The sequence below is a fragment of the Artibeus jamaicensis genome, unplaced genomic scaffold (genome assembly GCF_021234435.1).
Source record: "Artibeus jamaicensis isolate MK-2021 breed Jamaican fruit bat unplaced genomic scaffold, CSHL_Jam_final contig_61, whole genome shotgun sequence".
Classification (NCBI taxonomy): domain Eukaryota; kingdom Metazoa; phylum Chordata; class Mammalia; order Chiroptera; family Phyllostomidae; genus Artibeus; species Artibeus jamaicensis.
Genome location: NW_026521906.1, coordinates 118,813 through 132,781, shown reverse-complemented (window position 1 = coordinate 132,781; position 13,969 = coordinate 118,813). Strand labels below are relative to the sequence as shown.

The following is a 13,969-nucleotide window of genomic DNA, read 5'->3' as shown; positions in this document are numbered from 1 at the left end:
ACCCCTAATAAAGGGGTTCAGCAAAGAACCAATGTCTCCCCTAACACCCAGGGGTTGTGAAGAGGACCGAACACTGCCCTTGGGCCACCATCATCTAATCCTGAGCACCACCCCCACCAAAGGTGACCTAGGCATATGGCCAAGGTCCAGCCCATGGGAGCTCAAGGCTCAGAGAAATGGGACCAGGAAGAAACGGGGTCAGCTAGCCACATGGGACCCTGGAAGAGGAGGCAAGGAGGCCTCCTTCAGTATAAGGAAGGCTTACAAGACCCCACATCCCTTACTCTTTCCTCAGAATGACTAGCCCCTTTGCCACAGAATGGCTAGCTGAGGGCAGGACTGCCCAGGATGACAACCACTTACCCCTGCCCTCACACCCAACCTGGATACTCCCACCGTGACCTCGGTCAGGCCAGGCAGTGCAGCACAACAGGTGGCAGGTCCTCCCTCCAGTGACCTGGGAAATCACCTTTGGCCTTTAATCCACTCCACTCCACCCTCAGCAATCCTCAGTCCTGGGTACTCTCTGGGCCGCTCTGTCTCAATATATTTTATTTTCAAGAGAGTAGAGGGGTAATGATACTCACTGAATGCCTCCTTAGTCCTAGGTAACACCCCAATCACCCCAAGAAGCAGATACAATCACCCCATTTTATAGACAAGGAAAGTGAGGTTCCTTGTGTTCTCCACACTGTACTACAATGGCCAGAAAGGAAAGGAAATCCCAGATTCGTTATAATTTCCCATCAGGGAGGGCAAAGACAAAGGGCAAGATCTTTCGTCTCCTGCCTCTTGCTTGCCCCTCAGGAAACAGGTGTCTTCTCAGAGGCAGCAAGGCAGGAGGTGGCCAGGGCTGGGCTAATGGCAGGAACAAGGATACCCTTGCAGGTGTGCAGAATGCCATCATCCTGGGACTTGGGCTTCGTGGGAGCACAAGAGAGAAAAGATTGTGCCGCCCCTGATCTAAGAGGACTACTCACTTTCCAGAAGGCTCCATACCTGTGAATCACTCAGTTACCCCTTACCCTCTCCCAAACCTACACAGGCACTCTGGCTGTTCCTGCTCCACAGGAAGTGAGGTTCAGATGCCATGCAGACTGTTGAGGAGTGCTCCTCCCCTGATGGGAGACACAGGGAATGGCAGTGGCCTCGCCTGCTCCTCTGAGCACAGGGAGGCCAAACCGGTGGGACCACAAGAAGAAGTCTTGTGCCAGCCTTGCAAAAGCAGCAAACAACAGAAGCCCGCCCCAAGCCATACCTCCCACACCCACCAGCAGCCTGGAGGTCAGTGGATATCACACACCTGGGCTGGGCCTTGACCATGAAGGTGTTGCTCCCGTGCTGCTTTTCCAGGCTCACCAGCACATCGTGGAGGTTCTGGTTGAGCTGCAGGAGGGATAGCAACCAGGTAGGGGGGCCTCTGGAATCACCAAAAAGCCCCACTCTCCCAAGTACCATTCCACTTCTCCCCTATTAATCACTTCTCCGTCCCCCTATCCCCACCTGAAATAAGCTCCTCCTTCTTCATCAGTGGGAGCTGGGAACCAACACACCACACTCAGGAAGCCAGGGACAGCAATGAAGGAGGTGGGATGCTCTGCTAATAGTTATAGCTCCTAGAGACCATCTTTCCTTTTCTTTCTACTCGTAAGAATTTCCTAAAATTCCACATAGAGGTTATACTATTTTTTAAATTTTTAAATGATTTTTGCAAACTAATTGTCGATCCTACTTGTTAAGGTCACTTTGCCAAGATGCTTCCGGGTCACAACACAACTGCCAAGTTCCACCAAATGCACAAGCATGAGAAGAAAGAGGTTTATCCTATGCACATAGTGAGTCTCTTTACTGAAAATATTTCCCTTTTTTCTGGCTACTAGGAAGCTCGGAGATTAAGTTCCCTCCTATTTCATATAAATATTTTCTTTCCCATCACCTTTCTCTGCCTGTTCTTTAAACTTTCCTAGGCTGTCTCAAGTCTCTAAAGGGAAAAAGTAAAAAAGGAAGGAAAGGGACAGCCTAAAAGGGAGGAAATCATCTTCATGGTGGCAACTCAGGAAAGGACCCAAGCTTGCTTTTCCACCTCCTGCCCTGGGCCTGGAACCTACCACCATCACTTTATTCCTCTGGGCCCACAAGACAAGAGTCAGATGCATCCACTTGCACAGTGGGAAAAAGCTGCCAAGACTTAGTTTCTTCAAGTCAGCTTTGAGTTTAACTGCCCATTAAATTAAAATGAAAATAATACAACATAAAAATTTAAGCTAACCAGACCCTTTCTTATCAGATTTGGCAGATAAAGATAGGTTTCGATGTCTTCGGACACATGAAAGAACATTAAAAATTGAAAATTCCTAGCAATTTAATTCTTATTTGCTTATAAATTGGGAAACCACCACCATTTTCTGACACTGAGTTCCCTGGACTAAAGTTGCCTGAGAACACACTTATAGTGTGAGTGGGGCTGGCTCTGTTGAGGCAGGAAGAGTAGTACTGGGAGCAGGACAAAGGCTGGAGTTAGACCTTCCAGCTCTGCTGACAGCCTTACTGCCTCCCTCCACACACCCAGCAGCTCCCACTGGGCAGAACACTCTGGGTGCAGGGGTCAGAGGGAGTGCTGTGGTCAATACTGTGTGCAGAACCTCAAAAGGGAACAGAGAGCTCACCATCCCCTTCTGTACCTCTGGCCGTCGCCCCAAGCAAGGTGTATGGAGCAAGGCCCAGAGTCCCTGAGGCTCATAGGAGTCACCAAGGCCTACCTTACTCATCTCCTTGTGGAAGTTTTCCTCCAGGCCTGCAATGCTCTGAAATGTGTTCACATAGAAACCTACACGGCTGCAGGGGAGAAGGAGGCAGACAAAATGAACATGAAGGTAAGGGTGGGCAACCCTTATCAGAAACACAGGCCTGAGATGACATGGGGCACCACAGACAGACATGCAAAACAGAGTTGTGCAGCTTTGGAAAGGAGGCTCAGGTACCACCTGCTGGCCCTCACCTGTTCCACAAAGATGGTAGCTCCTCCTGCAGGTCCACATTCATCTCTTCAAACACCTTCTGGGCTTTGATAAGCTCCTCCTCAGCCTGAGGGGCAGGACCAGTCATTCCTTCTGCTAGGCCCCCATCCCAGCCAGCCAAGACCAGGCCAGGCTAACCCCCCAAGATTTGCCCCCCTACCCCACCTAACAGGCTCAGACCAGAGCTCTGGGTTAGGTGGAGGTGGACCTGAAATTGGATACCTGGACAGACCACCCTTCGTGGCCCCTGTGGACCTTGCAGCCAGGGCCTCAGGGGGGCTGCATCCAGAAGGGAAGAGCAGAGCAAAAGGGAGGGCCTCTCAGTCTGGCCCTGGTAAACCAGGAAGGAGGTGAGCAATGAATAGGATACAATAAGAAGGTGCTGACATGGGGCATAAGGGGCTGGAGCACGACAAGGGTGAAGAGGCAGACCCAGATCCTCTGGGTGAAGACCCAGTCCACTTACACATGAACCTCTCTGAGGCTAGGTTTCAGCTTGCTGCCTAGCTCTCTGGGCCTTGCTCTCCCCTCACAGTATTCATCTCCTCCTGTCTCAATGCTGCCTCCACTCAATCTCAGCCACCGGCCTTCATCTCACCTCCCTGGGACAGTCTTTCCTACATTCCTTCCACTCCCCTATCATTCTTTTCTCTATCACCTGTCCACTCTAGATGGAGGGCAAGGCCAGGGAAGTATGGAATTGAGCAGCTGGGCAGGGTGCTTAAGTCAACTTCCAAGGCCTTCCTCTTCCCTGGGCAAGCCCTGCACCCTCCAGCTGCTTAAATCCACCAAGCAGTGGTGCTGGGCCCCATCACAGAGCCAAGAATGGAGAGAAATGAAGCAGCCGGGCCCCGCTCTAAAGGTGGAGGGGCAGGCAAGGGTGGAGGTGAGTCCTCTGCCCCAGAAGGGGCTCTGCCAGCTCATTCTGGAGGGCACCAATGGAAATAGAGACTTGGGGTGGAGATAACTCAGATTCAGGGATCTGAGTCATGGCCCAGGAACGTGGCAGGACCCACCCAGGAGAAAACTTCCGTCCAGAAGCCACTGACCAAGGCAGCCAACTAGTCTGAATGCCAAAGTGTTACAAAGCACAAGCTTTTCCCAAGTCCACCAGGCTGGCCCACCCAGTGTCAGGCACTGGGACCAGGCCAAGTCAGCCTTGTCTCCATTATACCCAGAGCTGAGCCTGATGACTTGGGGGAGGGAGTGGAGGAGAGAGGGGCCACCATCTCTCCCTACTCAGCTACCTTCAGGTTGTTGGGACTTGCTAGAGTGAGCATGAGCTCCTTGCCTGAATTTTTAAAATGTAATTTAAAAATTAAAGATAGAACGAGAAAAAATATATATCTCTCTAGACATGCACGCCTCAGCTGCTCCTGGATGGATTAGATCTGACCTGGGTACCTGTGCCTAACTGGGGCTACTGATGATGGTTTATAAAACCCACTAAGTGAGTGACTCCCACATATCTGGCTCTGAACTCCTCGCACTGTCATGCATGCCTCCCACCACAACCAGGAGTCTGACTCCAGACCCACATGCCCCAGGAGCCCACTTTGACTAACCCAGCTCCTGTGCCTTCAGAGACCACCCCTCACTAAGGATTCAGCCTCCACCCCACAAAGCTGGTCCTAACTTCACAATAAACTATCATGATCATGACAATGACAGTGGCACAGCATCTCCTCACCATGTGCTAGGGACTGTCCCAATATTTCAGCAATAGTGCAAGAGCAGGGTGGCTCCATTTTAGAGTTCCTGGAGGCCAGGGCCTAAGTCTTTTATTCCTTCTGAGTCATGTTCTCATGTCCCGGATCTCTGAGAAGAACTGGGTGGCAGGGAGTACAAGGAGAGCTGTCATTGTGGGGGAGTCCTTGTAGCCCTGGAAGCTCTGCTACATGCTAATGAACAGACATGAACATCAGACCAGCAGACACAAAATTGGCCTGCTGACTGCATGCCAGACCACCCAGGTCCTGCAGGCAAGTTTTGGGACATTATGGCAAGTGTGAAGAACAGCTCAAAACTAGCCTAGGTGATACCTAGAGCTGGTCAGGTGGAGGGATCACAGTCTCACAAGGTTATGCTGTCTCCCCAAAGTCAAGGCAGCTGTCAAGGCAGACCCAGGTCCCAAGTACCCAGTTCACATCCAGCCAAATGCCCATGGAAACCCAGCCAGGCATGAGGCAGGCTGGAAGCAGGAGGAGGATATGCTCAAATAAAAAATGAATCCAAATGGGAAAACGAATTTGGCTGAAAGACAAAACATCTGCAGTCCAATATCCAAAGATGACATCATGTGCTTTAGCTTCCTCAGCCACCCCCAAGGGTCGGAGTATGGGGCCCTCCAAGCAGGATCCTCAACTGCATATATCCCAGGAACCCAAAAGCAGCCATAGGCCCCACCATGGGTTCCACAGGCTCTTGGAGGTACTCCTACCCAGCAAAAATGTTTACCTGGCCTCCTGCCAAACTTTTTTCAGGAAAATTATATAGAAATCCTGTCTCCGCATCAGTGGCCCTATTCCCCCTCCAGCCAGAGTTCTAACTCTACAGAAGGCCTACTCTAGCCTCTCACTCCTCCTGAACCTCCTGTAGCAGAGGACACAGAGGCCAATCAAAAACTCCCTATGCCATCTTCCTCAGACCCTGGAATCCTGGGCCACCTTACCCTCAAAAATCAGCCCACAGCTTTGGCTTAAAAGAATCAGGCAGTAGGTCAGGTAAAAATTGGACCACAAGCCCATGCTGAGCCCAAAGCTCTCCGCTCCGTATCATCGGCATTCAATACATGTAGGTTGAAGACGATGAAATCAGAAGGTGCCCCCCCAAAAAATGGGGCCGCTGTCCAGAGAGAAACCCAACCTCCTAGGTTGGGCCTATTGCCTGCCCCCACCCCAAAACCATGAAAATGAAGGGGTACTGGAGTAAGGTCAGTTTCTCTGAAGAGAAAGCCATCAGACCACTTCTCTCAGGGTACTGTGTCCAACAGCCCCTGGCCACACCCAGCCCATTCCAAGAGCAGGGCCTGACAAGACTGAAGTGTTGCCAGAGAAGCAGGGTCACTTAGGAGTTTTGTATGAAGAACCTCCTCCAGGACCACTGTGATGCAGACTACCCTCCATGAAACTCCCAAAGAGCAACCCCAGGTCTCAGGGTACCAGCCCAACTGAGGAGCCCTCCCAGTGTCCCCTCCAGGGGCATCATTGGGACTCACAGTTCCCGAGGTTCCCTGAGTCTGGCCATCTGTGGCAGGACCACCCACATTGAGCCCAGGGGCAGTGAGCTAGGAAAATGGCCCAGCGGCTAGGCCTTGAGTCACATGAGCCCCAACTCAGGCACTAAGTAGTTCAGGGACACTGGGCAAGAGACTTTGCCCCTCTGCAGGTTTACTTCCTCAGTAAATTCAGAATCACCCTCACAGCTCTTTTGAGGCTCGAAGGACAACACATGTCAGGATAGTGGCCCACACAGAGGACAAAGGGTTCCAAGGCTTTCCTGGGCTTCTGGACGCTAAAATTTCAGTCTTAGGACTACCAGAGACCCCAATGCTGAGCAAAAGACTCAAACCGACCCCAGCCAAGTAGCATCTCCAGTCCCTATCCCCTCCTGTGTTTGACCTCAGGTCTTAATCTGTAACAGGAACTCTCCCAGCACAGGTATTTGAAACCACCCCTGCCTTCTGACCCAGAAAGAGGGCTGAGCCCTCCCCAGCCAGGCAGTATAGCACAAGGACAGGACAACAAATCATAAGATGCCAGCACATGCAAAGTTAGAAGCCAGAGTCACCTGATTTCGGAGCAGGTTAGTTTGAGCTACAAGATGAGCCTGCAGTTTGCCTTGGCACCACTGGGGGGCAGCTTTCTCAAGCAGCGAGACAGGCTGGTAGGGGTAGGGAGGTCAAGGCAAAGGAGAGTGGAAAAACAGGAGGGAAATGGGGAGAGAAACAGAGACACAGATATTAAACACTAAGTCCAAATATCCCAAACGTGGTAACAGACAAGCTGGCTGCCCCTCCAGGGATCCCACCACCCTCAAAAGGCTAAGAGAATTAAGGGAAGCCCTCAACAGGGCACAGAAGGTAGTGAAATCCAGCTGCAAAGCAAAATGTGAGAATTGTTAGTAAATGCAGAGGACTCAGCAAGCAAGATCTTGCTCTGGGCTGTGGTGGGTGGGGTTGGGAAACTCATCCTCAGGGCTCTGGGGAGAATGTGGCCAGCCAAAGTCCTGTGCTCCCCCACTGGCTCACACTCCTACACCTCCAATCCCCACTCCCTACCCAACCGTCTTGCTTGTTTCAGCGAAGACAGGGTCACATCATATATCACATGACGGAAGTCTACTTAGAGCATACCAGGCCAGGCAGAGCCTTCCTAGTGAACCCCAAGCCTGTTCTTCTTCTGGAAAGTGGCCTCAGACTGAGTGGAGGGGTCAGGGGCCAGGGCAGGCACCAGAGAATGAGCCAGAGGCAGGCCCTCTCCCAGGGGACTGTGGGGATCTTTCAGTCACCCACCCCAGCTCTGGGACTTGGTACAAGTCACAGTTGGAAACCTTTCCATAAAGGGGCTTGAGCATTCCCACCCCCAGGGGAGTGTGAGAGCCAGGGTGCAAAGGGGCAGGTAAGTGCAGCCCAAGAGGGTGGCTCCCTGGGGCCTGAACACATCCCCACCCCCCCCACCCCTGTTTTATCTCCCAGAACACTGCCCTGGCCCCTCTCCAGCCCCTACCTTTGCAATTTTGACTTCATCCTTCTTTTTGGCCATTTGGAGAGACTCATAATGGTGCCGTGCACTGTCATAGTCCACAAGCTTCCGTCCTCGCTTGGCAATGCGTGACTGGGAAACAAATGGAGAAGAGGGCTGAACAGGGCCCAGCAAAAGGGTCTTCTGTGATGCTGACCCAACTGGGCCCAGAACAGTGGGGACCTGATTGAAGCCAGAGGAGCCATGCAGTAGACCCCGGTTCCAGGTTTCTCTTCTCTAGGGCTACCACCATCAACCTCCCTTTTGCATTCACCACAAGACACCTTGGGAGCCTGAGGCATCCACATTGAGTGTCTGAGAGGGCCAACATGGAGCATGACCACCAGTGGATCAGGTTCAGTATGACAGTCACCACCTGAGCTCCAGACACCCCTTCTTCCATGGCTAAAGCACCCAGGTCCCACTGTGCTCAATGGAGATGATGGCACAATGACAATTCACAGCACACACCCAGGCCCAGCAGAGGGAGCTGTCCTTTTGAACATACACAATCACACAAATACATCAAGATAAGGGTCGATGCAATAGTATGTATACATTCCCCTCCAAGCACACACAGCCTAACACAAGACACCTTGAGACACAAATGCCAAGGCCTGACATTCCCTTAAAACATCTTAACAATCCCACAGTGTCTCAGCCACACACATGTATAGGCACCATGGGGTCTATTCCTCTAGCCGAGAAACCAGTGGTAAAGGGCTCAAAGGTGCCAGTTCAGAAAGGCCCGGGTCTAGAGCTAGCAGGCTAGCCCTGGAAGGATAAGGTACTCAGTGAAGGGGATGTCTGCCTTCAGGGTGGAGTCATAGCAGTGCCTGAGGTAGCCCTGGACTGTCCCCATCCCTGGATCATCTCCCTTGCCACATTCCCTGTACAAGCTGGCTAGCTCAACAGTCTCTCACCTTGATGTCAGGGAACTGACCCAGGTACGTGTCCATGGTCAGGAGTGCCTGGTCCACCAGCTTCTGGTGATAATCCATCCAGAGCAGGTCGTTGTTCTGAAGAGGCAAGAGCACGTGAATGCACTGCCCCAGGGCTGTTCAGGGCTGCTAGCCCTGCCCCAGCCCGCAGCTCTTGCCTCCCAGGGACCTGGGGATCAGCTCTCGCCCCATCACTTCAAGGGTCGGTGGCTTCTGAAAACCTCAGTTTCTTCATCTGTAAAATGCACTGGCAGCTGGGGCCAGCAAGGCCTTGTGGGAGGGTCGAGCCACTTGCCCCTGCTCACCTCAGTGATCTTGTTCGCTTCATCCCTGCCAGGCCAGTCAGGTTCATACACCTCCTGTAGACACTCGTTCAGCTTTCTGGAAGCCTCATGCATGGCTGTGGGACAGAAGGGCCATGCTGCAGCTAGACCATGGGGACCTAGGATAGGGAGTCCCCCAGAGGCCAAGGATGTATGTCGGCCTCCACAACTGTCCTCACCCCTTCCCAACCAGACCCTGACACCCTCCCTAGCTCTTTATGCATCTGTTCCATATGAAGAAGGCCCCTCCCTGCATCCTGTGAAATCTGGCTCACACAGGCCACATCTGCCTTTTACCTTTGACCGAGGCCAGGTAGGTCCGAAGATCCTTCTGCAGCCGGGTGCCCTCATTCTGCAAAGAAAAGATGAGAACAAGGTGAGGACCTGAGGGTACACCTTGAATCCCACCCTCTCCTTCCTCTACTTCCAGAAAGACTAATTAATAAAGGCTGTCCTCATCAGTACATTAAGAGGAGTAGAGAAGAGAGATGTGTAAACTCCTCTGGGCGAGGGCCTGGCACCAGCTCAACTCAGAGCAGACCACCTGTCACCCTCTGGGCACAAACACGGACTGAGCACCCACCGTGTTCTCAGAACCATCCCTGCTGTAGGAACCATGTGCCTGAAGGGACATTCATCCCAAGTTTGTCAGCACCTGTCTGTCTCTTCCAGGCACTATTTTCAGCCCTCTATGGAAGTTAGGAAGACAGAGACCCCTCCATCCTGGACAAGACACTGAGGACATGGTTAAATGACACACACACAGCAGAGCACACATGTATGATGGAACTGGCATGAAGAAGCCCACCCTCATACAACCACAGAATTGGTGACCAATGAGCGCAGAAACATGGGCAAGGGTCAGGGACAGAGGCACCTTGTTCCAAAAGCTTAGGTGTGCCCAATACCAATGGGCTCCCACTTAGCATGCCAGGCAGGGAGAATGGCTTGCTGGAAGGGGATGGCCTAACCAGGGTGCAGAGAAGTGTGGGGGTCATGTTCAGGACTCTCAGGACACTGGCCCAGCTGAGAGGGAGAGTGTAGGACATAAGAGGGAGAGTGGGCCAGTGGGCCTCATCTGCTGAGGGTCACACTTCCAAACCCAGATTCTCTTCCCGCCAGCCTCCATCATCGCATTCCCTTCCCCAACAGCCCTTTGCACCTGTGTATACTACACCCTAAGGAAAGGGTCATCCATGGGGTGGGGTGCTACACTTGCCTGGGTATCAAGCTGTACCAGGGCCCCTTGTGCCTCCCAAACAAGGCTACACTGTGAGCAGGCACGTGGGACACAGATGTGAAGGGGCAGCCCAGGGTATGCCACCCACATGCTACTGCAGCTGGGGCCCTAAACCAGCTTCAAGGTCAGTCTCCAGGGTCAGACACAGCCCTTCACCATCAAGCTGCTCCTGCAGGGCAGTGCCTAGGCCCACCAGCACAGAATTTGTGAGCTCACTTCCAAAACCACTCTGTCAATTCTCTGGAGCTGCCTAGAGTTCTAACATATTCCTTGCACAGCAGCTAGGGAAAGGATCAAGTTCTGGACTCACTGTCCCCTTGGTGGGCTCTCTGGGCTCTAGAATCTGGAAGGGCACAACATCCCAGGACCAACACCTACTACAGCTCTATGGTGGCAGCTCAGCCAGCACCCCACATCTCCACGGTACCTCTCCCTCCAAAGGGTGCTCCCCACCATCCCTGACATCAGCCCCCACAGGTGCCTGAAGACTGAGCCCCATCTTCCCAGTGGGTCTGAGGGGTAAGGGCATGCCCTCCTGCATGCAGCCCCTCTGATTCCAGCTGATTTTTGCCACTACGCATCAATGCCAGTGGGTCTTCCCTCCCAGACTGGGATGCCTTCTTGGAGCAGAGCCTGGGTGGGCCCTGGAGACAAGAATAAACAGACAGCAAGGATGAGTCCCTGGAGTACAGGCTATAGTTGGCCCCTAGGAGAAGGTTTTGGTCCACCTGAAGGACCCTGGATGATTTCCAGGATTGCCTGAGCTGGGTTTACAGCACTCAGGGGGAGAGGAATGACAAGAGGCCTCCATGATTTTTCAGGGCAGGCAAAGAGGACAGGGGTGCTGTGACTAGTACGAGTGAGCCCCACAGGGGCTGTGTTAACAAGTGACACAGCAAGGTGACCTATACCCTCTCCTAGGACCTACCTCAACAGAAAGGGCTAGGAATGTGCTTCCCTGAAGATCATATTCCCTGCTATGCCATTCCCTAACTAGTGCTGGGCTCACTGTGCTTGGTGTTCAGAGATGAAGAACAGGAGGATGCTCAGCTCCGAGGCCCCCCATGCTCAGTCTTCTCACTGCCATTCAGAGGGTCCCCCCATCCCTGCAGGCTGAAAAGGCTAAGCCCACTTCAGCCCCCTAAATTCATCCCCTGCAGAATAGTGACCCTCACACATTTGTAAATCCTGACACCCACCCCCAGGGCCCAGTCACTCTCACACACCACTCAAATCCAGAACTGACTGGCTACCTAAACCCCCAAGGGAGGGTTACCCCAAGTCTCAAATGAGAACTCATATTTGCCCCCTCCTGCTACCACCCTTAGCCCCTGAAAAGCTGTCCACCCCAACCTGAAGATAGAAAGAGTGCCAGTTAAAGTGACCACCCCATGCCCATAGCCAGAGACCCACCCACACTGGTCACCTTTGGCCCTGGCCTAACTGCCCACCCCTCTGCCCAAGGATCAGTGAGTGACTACCTGCCCAGAGCCAGGGGTGCAGAGGCAATGACTCTGAGGAACAAATGTGGAGAGCAACTCTCTGGTCACAGTGCTGGGACCAGGCTACAGAAAACTCCAGCTTCCATACTGCATTTTCTTTACCTTCTACCAAACAGCCCAGCCTGCTTGAGATAGCCCCATATCCCAGCCCAGGCTGCAGCTCAGGCTGCCCTAACATTTCTCTCCAGGCAGCTGCCCTTAGGACTGGCTTCAGCTCCAGAATAGGAGCCTGAGAATAAACAGATATAGATTTAAACTCCTGAGACCCTACATCAGCTGTGTGGCCTTGAAAGAGCTGCTTAATCTCTCTGAGCCTCAAGTGCCTAGTCTGTAAAATAAAGAGAATATTAGCATCCAGCTCAGGAATGCAAGGCTCATGTCTGTAAAACACACCACAGGACCAGGTCCACGGTAGATACTCTAGTAACAACAATCCCTAAATGACTTTCATAGAAATATGCCATAGCTGAGGAGGACAGATGAATAGGGAACTTGTCCCATGGGCTTACAGGAGACAGAATCAGAAGCAAAAACTTCAGGTTTCTTGTTCAACCATCTATTTCACAGTTCAACATCTATTTCACAGAGACCAAAGGAGCAGGTGCTCACCCAGGCTCACCCAGTAGGCACCACAGAGGCAGTCTCTGCCATGGTCCCTACCGGGGCTGTGAAACACACCCTATGACTGGTCTGTGGGACAAGCAGCCATGGGGGCACCCACCCCTGCCCTGGGAGTCTCTTAGTCAAGCTCTTGAAGGTGGACTTGGCCTTGGGCCCTCCGCTAGCATGTTCACCAGCCCCTGGGCAGTGGACTGTCGGAATTCTACAAAAAAGGCCCCTTTCCCTGGGTTCCATTCCAGCTGTAGAGATGGTGGTAGGTGCCCAGCTGGCCCATTTCCTGGCAGAGCTTAGACCCTGCTCTCACTTCCCATGCCCACTCCCATCCATACTGCCTCTTTTAGCCTCCATCTCCATCTGTTACTTACTGGGGCACAGCTGCAGAAGCCAGTCACCGCCCAGCTCTCTTTCCTTTCCTAGTGCCTTGGCCCTTCCCAGGGATGGGATAGTCACAGGGTCCTCTCAGTGCCCTTCTACTGTCTCAGACACAGCTGTGGCTTATTTGAGACTCTATGAGGGAGTGGTTTCAGGGACAACCCAGTCACAGCATCCAGAGCCTTTCAGGTACAAAGTCCTCCCTCGTATCTAAACACTGCCCCCAGGCTGCCACATGACTGAGCCCTTTTGTAACTGGCCACTGGCCTACAAAGGAACCTGGTAAGGAAGTCCTTCAAGTCCTTTGCAGTCTTTGAAAGCAGACAAGTATGGGTCTGAATCCACCCCAACACTTGGACAGCCTTGGGAAAATTATCTAATTTCTCTGAGCCTTGAGTCTTTCATCTACAGAGAGGGAACAATGATACTGGTCGCCTTATACAGTTGTTGGGAAGCATCCACAAGCCATCTACAAGTGGCCTGGCTTAAAGCCAGGCACAGCTGATGCTCAGCAGGGATCGAAATCAAATCCAGTCTGTTCTGCTCTCATGGTAAACCCTGCAGATGACCCTTTCCTTATACGTTTCTATAGCTCCCATGTGATGTGACATTCAAGGTTGTCTAGAGTCTGCCCATAATCTATTGTCTACTTTCACCCAATCCCCATTATCCCCCACCACCCTTTCTATATCTCACCAAGGACCTCATGTATACCCCTGTCCTTCTTCTTACCCACCATGGTCCATGCCCACTGCCAGTGCTCCCTTCTCCAGGAAGTCTTCTGTGACTTTGCCAGCCCACATCGATCCTCCTCTCCAACCTCCCCTACTCCACAAATTCAGCTTCTGACAGTTTCCACTTGCCAGTCACAGTCCCTTTTTCACAAGGGACTGTGAAAAGGGCTTAAGGCCAAGGGCTACCCACACTCACCAGCTGCTTGTTGAAATTCTGGACACATTGTTCAAACTGCTCATCCTTTGTCTCATCTGCCTTCCCCAGCTTCTGGAGGACCTACAGAGGCAGAGTGACAAGAAGAGTGTTACCTTGAGAAAGAAACTGGACAGACCAAGAGGGCCCAGTCATCAATACTGAAGGCCTTTCCCCACCCCAGCTAGGGTCTGAGAGGCCCCCAGCCAGTATCACCAGCCCAGGGCACTGGGACCATCGGAAGGTCTCGTGGCTGCTTTGATCACCAAGAACAGGACCGTATC

At 52.6% G+C, this 13,969-nt stretch overlaps 1 protein-coding gene across 17 annotated transcripts in view; it reads right to left on the bottom strand.

Moving 5' to 3' along the window:
* Positions 1–13,969, bottom strand: part of BIN1 (bridging integrator 1) — a 55,588-nt gene that overhangs the window by 14,143 nt on the left and 27,476 nt on the right. For 10 of the 17 annotated variants that reach the window (XM_053670708.1, XM_037133429.2, XM_037133416.2 and 7 more), the window contains exons 2-10: positions 13,689–13,769; positions 9,321–9,375; positions 9,006–9,100; positions 8,683–8,778; positions 7,745–7,852; positions 6,807–6,899; positions 2,999–3,084; positions 2,760–2,835; positions 1,304–1,386 (exon numbers count right to left, since the gene is read on the bottom strand). In XM_053670708.1, the coding sequence (XP_053526683.1) occupies positions 1,304–1,386; positions 2,760–2,835; positions 2,999–3,084; positions 6,807–6,899; positions 7,745–7,852; positions 8,683–8,778; positions 9,006–9,100; positions 9,321–9,375; positions 13,689–13,769 (773 nt within the window). The remainder of the gene's footprint in view (positions 1–1,303; positions 1,387–2,759; positions 2,836–2,998; positions 3,085–6,806; positions 6,900–7,744; positions 7,853–8,682; positions 8,779–9,005; positions 9,101–9,320; positions 9,376–13,688; positions 13,770–13,969) is intronic. The other 7 variants (XM_053670712.1, XM_037133431.2, XM_053670713.1 and 4 more) reach the window with 1 other exon arrangement.